General features: G+C 25.4%; 1 protein-coding gene across 3 annotated transcripts in view; it reads right to left on the bottom strand.

Moving 5' to 3' along the window:
* Positions 1-7,527: 7,527 nt before the first annotated feature.
* LOC132932358 (acetylcholine receptor subunit alpha-type acr-16-like) overlaps positions 7,528-15,390 on the bottom strand; it is a 190,671-nt gene continuing 182,808 nt past the window's right edge. For all 3 annotated transcript variants that reach the window (XM_060998703.1, XM_060998704.1, XM_060998705.1), the window contains exon 11: positions 7,528-8,068. In XM_060998703.1, the coding sequence (XP_060854686.1) occupies positions 7,761-8,068 (308 nt within the window). In that variant the 3' untranslated portion in view covers positions 7,528-7,760. The remainder of the gene's footprint in view (positions 8,069-15,390) is intronic.

The following is a 15,390-nucleotide window of genomic DNA, read 5'->3' as shown; positions in this document are numbered from 1 at the left end:
ATGATGAGAAATGATTGTTTAAGAAATAGAAGAACCATTGGAATTTGTTTTGGATTTAAGAAGTCATTGGGAAAACATAAGTGGGTATTCGACGTAGGTACTTAGGTACCGTATGGATTGTTATTATTTATTTATTTATTGGCTAAAGTGGAAACATTAGCAATTCACGTACAGATGATATGTACAGGAAATATAATAAATACGGCGTTTTCTGCTTTTAGGAATCGCGTGACCCGAGTAAAGTGCATACATTTATCAGATATCAAATGTACAAACATAAATATACGGTGTATTATAATTTATTATTCTTGATTGGTATAATGTTTCCTCGTGTATTTTATGTTAGTAGGTAACTGATATAGTGATAGGTACTATGAGTTGGTTTTTGATCCAAGACAATAATTATATTATGCTAATATAGGCAACATGCATATAATAAAAAATAAAAAATTCTAATTTTATATAAATATAACAAAATAAATACATTTTGACTAATTTTTATTTTCATTTTTACTTATTTCCAATTTGTTTAATTGTAATTTTGACAATATAATAATACCAAACCATCGTTTGATAATTTACGGTACGGTATATGTGATATAAGTCGCCTATATAAATACTGCTATAAAGCGAAATTATTACATTCAGTTAGGTACTGATACACTTATAATAAGTTTATATTCAAAATTGAAATAACAATTATAGATTTTAACAGTATCTATCTGCCGGTTATATTTATGATTTCTCAAAATCTCAACTTTTTTTCTATTTACGTATGAATGCAAATATATAAAGTGTAAAACAATAGTTTTTAAAATTTTTAGGAAATATTTTTTATTAAAAGACTGCAGACCAAACTGATAATGACAAACAAAGGTAATGTGATGTTCAAATAAAACTCGCGCAATCTAGTGTTCAATTCATCTTTTTTCGAGTATTATAATATTATAATACGAGAGAAGTTACTTAAGTATGGTCGTATGTATTTAGAAGTTTACAACTACGCGTAAATAATACTCATGTACATGCAATGTCTCTCGAGACTCCGGCTCGCTAAACTTCTACGCATTTTGATGATTTATTATCATTAATGTTGATGTTACTTCAGTTTCTAAGATAACAAGATCAACAAAAGATATAAAAGTACCTATTCAGATAAATAATATACGTAACTTATGTTTTAAAATTTAAATACTGAATTTTTTACATTTTTTTTAGTGTGATTACATTCTTATTACTTTGTAAATTGTAAGAAATCGGTTTTAAAATATTTTACAAAATGTCTAACATTTTTTAAATTATTTTTTTTTAAATAGCCTGCTTACAACCCTCTTATACTTGTTTTGATAAATGATAATGTATTGTTCAATGTTAAAGGTGAAAGTCTGAACTAAGCAATTTCATTAGTTTTGGCAATTTTCATGGGTTAAATCGGTGAGGATCCGATAGGGAATGCGCCGAGTCTACATCGGACCTAGGACCATCGGACATCCTTGGAAATCATTTTTGTTTTTTTGAGTTATAAATTTTCCTTAAATATAAATTAATAAATAAATATAAAAAAACAAAAATACAAATTTAGAACAACTTAAAAATAACTAAATATAGAGGTACTTACCTTGAGTCATAAAACAATTAAAAATAATATTGATCAGAATTACTATGTTAATAAATACCTAAATTAATAAAAGGAAATGTTTATATGTGTGTGTGTATGTGATCCATAGCCAAGTTATGATTGTAATGATTTTTAAATGTTGTACACAGGTAATTCTGCACTAGAGGATGTGCAGTTTGAGTCCAATTTTTATATTTTGCATCTTAAGGGGATTCCGGTACATAAAAAATTAATATTTGTTTGTTTGCATTGGGTCGACATTGTTGGTTACATAAATTATACATCTGTATTTTATATTTGATCAATACATCCCAAACAATTGTGTTAAAAATAGCGCAGTTTATATTTAATGGAGTTTAAGAAGGTCAAATACTTTATCACGAGCAACTCCGTAAAGGATTAGCTAGTACCCGTATACAATATAAATTATAATATACTTATTCGAAGTCGATTAGTATGGGTCGACGACTAGAATAAATGATTATGATTTTGAAAGTAAGCTGCAATATATTATTTTAATATATTAAATACGGTGGGTATTTTTGGCAATATTCATTTTATTTTTAAGAAAAACCTGACGGTTCGGAGATATTTTGGTAATTGCAAATCAGGCCATATAGTCCTATATAGTCATATTTGGAAACCTATAGATTTCGCAGATGGCCTCTCGTCCGTGTTTACGATATTTACACGTATTTTCATCATTTTATTGTTGAATAGGTATGCGTATTGAGGTCCGATTTTCGATGTGACCATACAATTTTCCAGTCGGCCAAAACTGGCCCATCTGCCCGTGATTGAAGCATTTGATAATTTTAGGTAGGTGCACACTTTTTTTTTACGTCGTCATTAGTCATAATTAAAATTTAACTCATTTGATATTTATCTCGATTAAAATAAATTCATCACTGTAGGCAACTTTCGGCATATCTATGTTTATCTTTATTCAGATAAAATTTACTGCACTACGAAGATGACTTTTTTTCACTACCGGGTCTTAATAGTATTTATAGTTTCGTTGTCATATGTTTACGATCGGCATATATAACTAAAATTGTTAGGTTGCTGTTGATTTATTGATGTATTTTAAAAATTAAATCGTTATACTTATTAGTAATTATAAGGAGGTAACCGTCACGCCATGAGCCCATGACTAGGCACAACTTTGAACACACCGAAACTTAAACAAAAAATATTATCATCACCTTGTACACGTCTTGTCGTGTTTAAGTTAATTATGATAAATGATAATAAATTCGAGATATTTAGACGGTTGTTTTATGTGGAGATGAAGAATACTCATTTAGCAGAGAATTCTATAATTCGGTGAAATTTAACCTAATAGGAACCGTTAGTCGACGTATAATGGACTTAGGTAAGGTACGCACACAAATAAATAAATGTAAAACTTTGTAACATTGTCTACATGTCATAATGTATTTTAACTGGTTATAGTCATGTTACATAATAATAGTATACAATATTATTATTTTAATACATACAATATAAATAAAAAAACATACTCAAGAAATAACAACCTCTCTTTTTGAGGCTTTAGATATATAAATATTATTGTTTAAAATTATCATTTTTTATTTATACACATCATTTTTTTTTAAATATATATAAAAACATGTTTAACGATTTACTTCTTAATTATTCTTTGTACACAGTTGTTATTAAATATTTTGTTTTTATTTTACACACCTAATACGGTGTTATGTTTTCCATGTTTTATGAGCAACAAATTTAAACAAAGAACAGTTATCTCAAACCAATTCGCTAGGTTTTCTAAAATAATTAATTACTTAGTTTATAAATTTTAACCTACAATTATTGAAGTCACAATCTAATTAATCAATAATTTAATATCATTAATTTTTTTCTTATTTATTTCTAAGTCATATTCTTAAGGATTTTTTATTTCCTTAACCTATTTTAATGTAATACTATTTTACGAAAATCACTAGTAATTTGTCAGATACTAAAATTATTTTTGCACATATACTTAATATAAGTATCTACAAATAATTGATTTTTATCAAATCAATTTTAACTATGAATATTAACATTAATCACTTAGATACACATTTTACTTAGAGCCGAAATTTTTGCTGTTAAGCATGGAACTTTTACACTGTTTTTTAGTTATATATTAATGTATTATTCTAAATGGTGTTTTTAAAGGATTTTTTTTTTGGATAGGTAAATTTTAAAAAATATATTAAAGTGTTTGTACTAATTCATGGTTTAATATTTATAGCTGATGGTCAAACGGGTTATTTTGACATTTTTGAACTTTTGTACTCCTTTGAGACGAACCTTTAAGGACCGATTTAAATATTGTTAATGGATATTTTATGGCTTACTAATCAAATATTAATTTACAGTCAATACTATAGATTTAGTACTATAGTACAAATATTTTTTTTATTTATCTATACTGAACAAAATAATAATAATTATGTGTAAAAACAATATAATTTACTTTTATGCATAGTTTTGATAAAGAAAATTGGGAGTACAATTTTACTTGGTGTTTTGTAATGATTCATATTTTAACATAATTGAGAAATACGTTATTGTTTGTTATTAATTATTACTCATTATATTTGAATGCCATTAGTACTAATCGATATATATTACAAATCGATTGGTAATAGTATAAAATGTGAAATTTAATTTTTTTTGCTGATAACAAATTATCTAAAAAAACAGTTACACAAGTATTTAAAATTAATATTCTCATATTTAGTTATTTTCAATACAGTTTTAACTTTATAAACCTAACTTAAATAGTTTTAAGAGAAAAAATTCTAACTCCAAGTCAAATTACTTTATGAAGTATTATTGTAATTTATGTTTCAATATGTTATTTCAAATGATTGTATGTCAATTCTTAATACAATTTGATTAAAAAAAATTGATGATAATTGTTTTGATAAAAGAAAAATGGAAAATAATTAATGTACTTGTGCTGTAAGAGTAATTATCATTGATTTATTTTAACTTCTTTACTTTATTTATAGTTTGGGAAAAACTATTATAATTATTTCGGTTCTTTTAAAAATAATAAATAATAATTGACGATTCATTTGTCAATACATTTCTATGTTTAAAAGGATTTTTAATTTATTTATGAAATAGAATAAAAACAAATATTCATAGCTCATTGATAAAGTCACCAATAGAATTATAAATATATTGAGCAATTATGCTGATTTATCAAAATGATTTCAATAATAAAAACAAATTTGAAACTAGCAAAGCAATAATTTTATATTTTAAACTATTGTTTAAAATATCTTGAAATTCTTTAAACCGAAATGTGGCTAGTTTATAAATTATTTAATTTGTAATACGAACATTTTGAACTTTTAGAGAGTATTTACTATCTATGCCAAAAATCGATGGTATTGATAAATAAAACCACATAATTCTAATACCTATGGCTTTTGTCCAGTTGCTCTAAATCGGAAATTTAATCCTGTGTTTAGTTAAAAACTTATATTGAAATTGAAATTATTATAACTTGTCTGATGTTCAACTTACAATAACTAATATTTTAACATAATTGAAGCTTATTAGTATCCATAAGGTCAGATTAGTTTGGCTAAAAATATTATTAACAAAAACAAAAGAAATCATAAATAATATTTAAGAACAAAAATTATATTATTACTATGGTAGTTATATATTTAGTAATTACCTTTAAAATAATTAAAGATATATTTTTTTAATAACGAGGTTTGTATTTGAAGTGTAATCAAGTATTCAGTAAAAAAAAAAAAAAATATCCTGTTATACGTTTTAATCAAATTAGTATAGTTAATGACATTTAATATATATTATTGTTTTAATTTAATTTTAAGTGTATCACAGTGTAAATACAAATTGAATGAAACATTATTTTAATGTTTAATTAATCATAACTGATAAGTTTTATGTAAATTATTTTATAGTAAGGGGTTTTATTAGTTTTTGAATTCTATTAAAAAGTAATTATAAATGCCTAGGTAGTATTAATTTAACAGTAAAACATTTGGTGACGAATGGCACGTATATAATATATATATAAAAAAAAAAAAAAATTGAACACATTTTTATCCAGTAAATCCCAATTCAATAAAGTTATTAATCAATATTTGTTTATGCTTATAAACTTACTTTTTACAATATTCAATAATTTAGCGATACCATTAAGTGTGTCCATTTCAATTCCTATAGAAATACATTTGAAGTAAATTATACATTTTTATATTCATTATTAATGTATATTATAATCAATGAATACAAAAATTTAAGACCTGATAGGGTTAAAATTCTTAGTAAATAATATAAACTTAAATGATTGTGGTAACGACAAAATATACTATATAATTTTTAAACAAGCTCATTGACGATATAGCTGGTAGGTAAATAATATTATTGATTATTTATAATAAAATTATAACACTTAAAAAAACTATTATTATAAAAATTAAATAAATATTATTAAAATTTATTTTTCTATGTTAATTAAAGCTTGGAAGTCTTCACTAAACATTGAAACAACAAAATTTTTCTTTCCCATAAAACATTATACTTAAAAATATGTTTTTTCAATATTATGTATTAAACAAATGTAAATTCACCACCAGACTACCTTATCAACCAAATACTAAAAGACGTAGTGGGTTTATGATGTAACAATTTTGAGAATCAGATATTGGCATTAGAGTTTTTTCTTTACGTTCATACGTATTTAAAAAAAATTCCTAAGCTGATGTAACATGACGTAATATCAATAATTTGGGTTTAATATAATATATTTCGATTTACGATCCTTTAATGGCCCCTCTAAACATTGCCTATATTAAGGAGCTAACGACTTGGTGTAATTTCCCTTAAAATAATTATCAAAATGTTTTTATTTTTTACTATTTTCAACGGATAGGTAGTCATTATTATCTATTTTTTTATTTGCATATTTTTCACAGACTGTATTTGAGTATACAAAATAATAGATTTCTGCTTATTACACTTATCATCTAATTTATATTTTAAAATACTTTATTATTTTGGCTGGTTTAGAATTAAAAAGACTAACTTAACTTACTTAAATAATCATTAATAATATTAATTGGATCAATATGAAATAAAACAATATTTTTGATATTGTTTTTACTGCGGAGAAAATAATGTCGGATAGACAAATTCACATGATTAACATAATAACATATCTTAAGACATTCTACTTTGGATTTAGATAAGTATAGTTGTGAAGGTTATATTATATAATAGGCATATACTACATAAAGACACAGGCTAATTTTTAAACCTACTTAATATCTAAAATAAAATTACTGGTTAGGTTAGTATATATTATAACTTGTTGGGTATTTTAAAATTACCCGAGATCGTGTATCGTCTGTCAATATTCACCAACCATTAGTATCAAACAATTTTCTAAAAATAATATAACGTTACGGATTTTTAAATGTAAGAATTGCGAGTGTTAAAAATAATTCACAATAAAAACTTATAAAATGTATAGAAGAGTTTATCTAGGCAAATATATTTGTTGAAGGACCTAATATAACATTTGTAATATTTGAACCTTCGCATAATGTAAAATATTATACGACAATTATTTATAATAATAATAACTGTAGATATTCAAAATAATCATGATTTAGATAAGTTATATAACTTAAAAATTATTATGGGCAGTAGTGATAATTTTTACAGTACCAAATAATAACGAAAAGAATGATAACCATTTTGATTAAATTGTTAAATAATTAAAATCATTAGATAAATAAATATTTATTTTTCATAACTATTCCGTTTAAAGTTATTGTACGCAAAAAACAATCTAAATAATATTAAAAATAAAAACAGGGTGTATTTTGGATGATTAAAATTAAAACACGTAATTAAATTATTTAGAAGGACTCATTCTTGGCCCGTGATCTTTTTAACACCCTGTAAATGCGTTGTGTATCATAGAATTTTTTTTCTAAGCTCTTCGTCGATTTTTTATGGTATTATAAAAAAAACTTTTATTATTATATTTCAAAACAACTCATACTCTGAAATAAATATTTAACAAAATCATGACTACCATATGGATATCCAAGAAGTGAACACAATGTCTAAGTCACTCAACAATTATGTGAGGCGCTGAATACATTACGGCAACAGTAGCGACTAATGTGAAAAAAGTGAACACTATCAAACAGAACCTGTCCACTACCATCGCCGCGTATTTCCAGTCGTTGATTACTTCTTGGTCATCCTGTTGCTTTCGCATGTGATCAGTGATGTACCGCACTTCTTGTAATATTAGTTGCAATTCCCTGGCCGAGTAGTTGCAAACGCTTCTTGACTCAGACGCCGGTGATGAAGAACTGGCAGCTCCATTGTTGTATACACGGTGTGATAGGACACTTGCTCGAAAATCATCATCTGTGTAATTGAAATTAACTAAGTATTATAAATAAACGATACAATTATATAAATAATGATAAAAATTCGCGAGAGATTGTCTAATCTGTGCAATGGACAATAATTGTTTATCAGCTTAGTTAGCAAATGCCATTTTGGTATTCATGTATTATATTATGGTATTATACGAAGAGTACAGTAAAAAGTAAAACTATATACCAAAAATAGTTTTTATGTATTAGAATTCTATAAATATATAAAATATAAATCATTGCATTTGAAAAACAAATTCTAAAGAATCACAGTCAATAGCTTCCTCTTTTAGGATTTTATTAAAATCAGGCGATTAACAATACTATACCTACGTATTTATTTACCATTTATCGGCTGTTTGTAAACACTCAATTTAAGAGTATCTACCTATACTGAAAACTTAAAAAATAATTTTTTAAAGTAAAATTCACATTCAATTTGAATATAGAATCTTTTTTGAATCTTGATAAAAAATGTTGATCTTTTTTAATGCCAATAACTGTATTTAACTTTGTAAAAAGCACACATAGATTATTGAAAATTCTACAGATTGAGGATTTAAAATAAAGACTTCAAATTTATATAGCTAAATCATATAATCATGATGTCATAATATAACAGTACTTAAAATAAATATGGTATATCCTAATACAGAGTCGTATTCAAAGGAGGTGAATGGATTTTGTATTCACAAGAAAAAAAAATATTGAACAAATTTAAGAAATTTGAGAAATAAAAAAAGTGTATAAAAAAGTAAAAATCATATAGGTACATACGAAATGTTTCAAAAATTAAGTAAATTAGTTATACGTAATGGCTGAGAACGTTGTATTAAGTACAAAAGATTTCTTTATTAAATGTTGAAACTTTCGATATAAAAGAATTTTGATTTTTCTATTAACTTATAATGATTAAAACAAAAAACAAAAAACACCATTTTAACATATAAAAATGCTAACCTAAAATCAAGTAAAATATTATTTTTGTAATATTCGGCATTATATAATGGAGTTTGGTTATGTTGAACATTTATAAAAACAGTGTGACATGTCATTTTAGGAGATAATAGTTTTTTATTAATTTAAGTACCTATTGTATTTCATTCTTTTTTTTTGTATCCAGAGATTTAAATTTAGAAAAATAAGTCTAAAAATCATAATTTTTAATATACCAAAGGTTTTTATGTAGGTATCTATAATATGTTAGTAAAACTATTATTTATTTTATTGTATATGACTAAAATATTCTAAAATTTTTAATTACAAAAGACGTTTTAAATAAAATTTGTAAATATTTTACACATATTTTTCCTAAACTTACAACAATTTTAATCATATTTTTATTAAAATAATATAGACTAAAAAAAAGTGAAGAATAATATATGAATAATTTAAGAAGAAAATAACTTACAAAATCTATTTTTCAAACCAATAATACCATATGAATGAGTACACAATTTTATCCTAAAATAATAGGTATCTCATAAAATTTTTATTTTTTCTATTTGCTTAGTAACACGTTACTAATAAACTAAATATGTTATAAAAATGTTATGTTTGTTAAAAAAGTAAAATGTATTCATATGGAATTTGATAGACGTTTATTTTGTTAATTACCAAATACGAGATATAATATGTTAGATAATATATATTATAATATTATGGTTCATTTTTCCAAGTAAGAAAGTGTTAATATGTTAATATATTATGTTATAATAATAAAAATAATATATAATAGTAATACTTTTGCATTGATACATCAATAACATCAATATAAAATACATAATAATAACAATTTTCTCAGAAATTTCGATTATTAGACATGGACCAGTTGTGTCTAAAACAAAATTTGTATTTTAAAGTTAGTATAATAATTATCGCGCAGCTTATATTTTAGGTCTGTATACCAATTGCGCCTCTTATTTTTACCATCAATATATCGATTTTTCAAAAAATACAAAAGTTATTTTTGATTTGCAGCCAATACTCTATAATTTTATCGAGACTTTTATTAAACATTATTATTGAATTTTAACCAATGAACTAAAGTTTGAATTTAAGTTATAGACGATAACAAGTTTTTATTAACGCTACGACCCATCGACTTCTATACTATCGTTACGATCGTTATCTACTATCCGATTAAGTGGTACGTTCCATACATTATTATTTATAAAGGGTAACACAATGAAGATACCATCGATAATTTTATGTATACGAATGTACGATATTGTCATTTATTTATAGTTCACCTTATATTTCAACAGAAATTTAACAATCAAAAAGTGTATGTTACCTGTTAGCTGTTTAGTATTAGTTTGACTAGTTCAAGTGTTTGACGTTACAATATGAACCGTTTACAACAAGTTTTAAGTGAAAAAGGCAAACCTTTATTAATTCTCAATGAATTTAAATTTAAAGTTTTGACTAGTAATTGTGCAACTTTTGATCTTTATTTTAATCCAAAAACAGTCGTGACTGATTTTGAACAAGCAATTCATTTTGCAGTTAAACAAGTTTGGCCTTCAATAATTCTAGTAGGTTTTAGGTTTCATTTATCACAAGGTTGCCGGAGAATTAACAAGTCTTGGAATACAAGCTAAATATAAAATTCAGATTCTGAAATAGGAAAATGGTTACATTTCATTTTTGGTTTCTCACTTTTGTCACACGAAAAAGTGAAGGATGTGCATATAGAAGAAATAATAAAAATTCAGCCAACGAATTCGAATGTATCTAAATTCACTAAATATATCGTTGAAAAATATATTTTTTTAGAATTTTACATTTCCTCTGATACCATGGACATCTAATTTGATAAGCTTTGAGCGTATAATCAATGCATGTGCAAGTTTTACGCTTCATTTTCATCAAATTTTTATTTTTCCCATCCAAATATGTTTGACTTTCTAAAAGAAATTAAAGAAACACATTCAAGTACTTACTTATACATATTACAATAAACAGTACTAAACAAGAAATCCAGAAAAATGACTAGCAAAGAATTTTTAAAATCAGTTTTTTTTATTATTATAGTAAAACATATATTGTATATAAAAAAAATACAACTTTTAATTAAAGTAGTGAGTGATTTATTTAATTATAATTATATTATATTTATATATACAAATTATGTTATGTGCTATTGAATAAAATTAATATTATTAGGCTGTTATTAAGAGCCTTATTAATTGGAAATTGGTCTATCAACCCTGAAAATGACCCGAGCTCAATTTATTGGTCGACCGATAAAAAGCCAAGCTCAATTGGTCTATCGACCCATAAAAAGCCGAGCGCAATTGGGTTATCGATCCTGAAAATGACCGAGCGCAATTGGTCTATGAAAAAGTCATTTTAGGCGCAATTGGTAAACTCCCGGAGGGTCTGGGTCTTTCAGCCGACCACATAAATATACATCTGCTGTAATGGAAAGAGAAGGCGTGTTCGCGACTATAAAGAAAAACCTCAATTGCGCTCAATGAAATAAAATATTATTAAAATACTTATTTGCACCCAGTAAAATTGCAAATCAATAAATTTGTCAACAAACTTAAATGTCTCGTCCCATGTTATTCATACTTTGAACTGACAGAATAAAATATATTATAATTATTCTTGTCTGGTTAAAAATTAGACTTCACTGTTTTTCTGTATTATTATTTGATTAGGTCAAAAATTTGATTTTCGATCATTACTGTGTGTACGTTGTAGTACATGTAAAGATTAGGTATAATATTATTGTATATATCATTAACCATTATTTAACTATAACCATTAACGATTCGTTTTTGTATGATAAAATGTTTAAAATTCATAAACTCGAACAACATTTTTTATAATATCTCTTTACATGTAATATGTTTTTACAAGGCTATTATAGATTCTATTTATAAATTATAAGTACGTATCTATAGTACAACGACTGATTATTTAGCCTTTGAAAAAATTACTTATTTCAGTATCGTCGTATCAAGGTAATAATAAGTTATACATGATTATAGTTTATATCTCCACGACTGATGTGAAATTTAAATTGCCTGCATTGTTGCTAAATCTATTGATTTTCGATTTTATCCGGCGCAAACAAGTATTTTAATGATATATTTAATTTTAATTAGCGCAATCGAGGTTTTTCTATTTAGGCGCAAACGTAATCTACTCGCTGTAATATTCAATAACATGATGATTCCAAGTGAAATATACAATAGACACGCAATTTTCTAATCAAATACATATACTACACCATGGCCTACTACTTATCAACATGATGGAATTGATGAAATTTCGTTTGAAATCGCCTTTAAGACGAACCATTGATTTCTGTAGTACGTATAATACATTTATGGTTATAATCTTTTCATGATAAAAATCTTAAAATACTTAATATAATACTATTTCAATGGTTCAGAGGTTTTTAGCAATTTTAATTTAATTGACTGATAAAAAAAATCATACAGAAGTTCTGCCAGTGAATATAATGTCGTACATAGGCGCAATTTCTGTTTTAATTTGAGGAGCTGCACAAATTTAGACTAGATTGGCACACAAAGACCTGTCGAGGGATTAAATAAAACAGTTCTGCAGTGTCATCATTTATCACAGAAATTATAATAGTAAGTATCTACCAGAAAATGTAAATGTATTTAATGCAATATTTACATTTGATAATTTTCTTGATAAATTTAAAAAAAAATATATAATTATAATAATAAAAAAAAAAATTTAATTTCGAAAATACGAGTATATAAAAAAAAATCTGTAAACTTATCCAGACTGATTTCCTGAGTCACAAGGTGTCTTGGAGTCAGTTATTGATTTTTCTCTCATAGCCGAAAATAACTATTCACAGGTGACTGAGCTGACCGAAATTGTTCACGATAGTGATAAAACCTTATACGAGTTAGTATAAACTTAACCATTCATGATAAAGTTAAAACCATTTAAGTAAAATTAGGATTACTATTAACAAACAGTATTTTGCTGTCGTTTATCGTTATTTGATTTGTAAAAATTATTTATATGTTAAAAATAAAAATTATTTCATATGAATTCATACTTAATGTTTAGCATTTGTAACTAGATATTTGCATAATATTTTTGAAGAATTAATTTTAAAGTTTAAAGAACTTATTTCTTTACTCCCGAATTTCACCATAGGTGCCGCATAGTGGCTTTATTAATTAATTCGACAAGATAAATTATTATCGTTATTGATCGTGAATACATCTTATGATTATTGCATTAGTATAAGACATATTTTTAAAGATTAAATTTCATGTATTTTTTTTTAAATTCTTGCATTACTAGATAATTTTTATGAAAATATTTTAAGTTAATCGATTATTATTTTTATTAATTGAGAACAAATATAAACTAATAACGGTCTAGTTAATGTATTATAATTTAAAGGAAAAGTATATTTGCCAATATAAAATAACTATATCTAGTTTAATTTTAAAGAATTGTTATTCAATACTTAACTTTGGTCAAATTTCGAGTACTTATAGGTACCTACTTTAATTACATATTATGAAAATCTGTAACTAAATATTGAACAAAACTGACTGACATTTAATTGTTTTAACACTGGCTTAATTATTTACCAAATGATTGTTGTACGTCATCGGGCGACTAAACATCAAATTAGGTCAGGTTAATATAATAAGCTATATTAGTAATATCTAGCCTTGTACCTCGTACCTATATACGTACAGTGTAGGAATCTTTAAATAAAATACAGACGTTATTAATTATTAAGAACGCGGAATAATAAAAGACCTCTATCGGCGATCGCGTTTAACCACGATCCCGGTGTAGTTACACGGTATTATATTATTATATTATAGGTAGCTGGCGTACTCGCGCGAGGTTATAGACCAAACCGAAATGTTTAATATTTGAAGTCAAAAACAATGCACGACGGCGGAAAACCGAGGTATATTATATTATAATGCCGAAACGGGGTATCGCGAAGGTAGATACGAATATATATATATATATATATATATATATATATATATATACACACCCGTGGTGGGGTCTAAGTAATATAATAAGACCGCAACAAACTCGTGACACGTGTCAATGTAATATTATATATAATACAATATAATATAGTTTATATAGTATTCTAGTGTACTACCTACGTGTGCGTGCACGGTGGGCTCACGAGATGTGTGCAAATATTTATACTACAAACGGCGATATTAAATTTGGCAAGTCGTGAACGTAATAATATATGTAAATATTATAGTTGGTGAACTGGGAGGCTGAGTATTATGCACTATATATATAATATTATAGTGTTATAAGTTTTAATTATTGTAATCCGGCTGTGGACTATATATAGTACCTATATGTCCTGTATGTATATATATGCAACAGGTGCCAAATACGTACGTTTCCGAATTAATCGAAAACGACGCGGACCGCGATTATAATATGACTTCGTGAAATTTTTCCGACAACAAAGACCGCATAACCGTGCCGCAAATAACGTGAGACATGAAGTTTGTACGTCGTCAGAATTCCGTGTTAACGTCAAATTGTATTAGGCGCAGCGCTCGGATCTGACGGCGAGCACACGCTGTTCAGAGCGATGATTTTAACACGGAACGCTATTATAATTCCTATAATTCTATTAAATTGTTGCATTCCTGAAAATAACTAATGGCAATCCGTGTTTTTAATTTTAAAAAAGATGAAATAAAATACTATAGGAATATGTCGATTTATAAATATTGATTTTTATGTAAAATAGTAGTAATAATAGTTGATAATATTTTTATTACTATACTTCAGAATAATTAAGATGGTTAAAAAAAAAGTTGTTGAGTTTTTAAAGTATTTTGAAAAAATATACTAAAACTCTAATACTTACATTGACCGATTGACAAGGAGCTAATGTTTTAATTTAAATTATTGAATTTTTAACGATTATCCCATGGTTTTATAAATTCCATGAGATTTTGAGTATTTATTTATACTCAAAGGTATACCTACCTATAGTATGGCTAAGGAAAATGCTAGGATAAATTGTATACAATTTATTAAATAGGTATTGGCGTTAAATTTTTTTTAATTACGTAATAGAAATTATAAAATTGTTTAAATTTAATCTAACTTGTAATTCAGTCGATTTTGGTTTTAAAGCCAAAGTTAAGAAGTTAGAATGACTTTAAAAAAATTGGTTTATTCAAATATGTTATTGAAAATATACCTGTTGTTATTTAAAAAAAATGGATTTTTACTATGCACGCGCAAATTGAAAGGGCTAAAAATCTTAAAAAACATTAAAATATATTATGTATT

This window comes from Rhopalosiphum padi, chromosome 1 (genome assembly GCF_020882245.1).
Source record: "Rhopalosiphum padi isolate XX-2018 chromosome 1, ASM2088224v1, whole genome shotgun sequence".
Taxonomy (NCBI): domain Eukaryota; kingdom Metazoa; phylum Arthropoda; class Insecta; order Hemiptera; family Aphididae; genus Rhopalosiphum; species Rhopalosiphum padi.
This window is presented reverse-complemented; position numbering and strand designations above follow the sequence as displayed.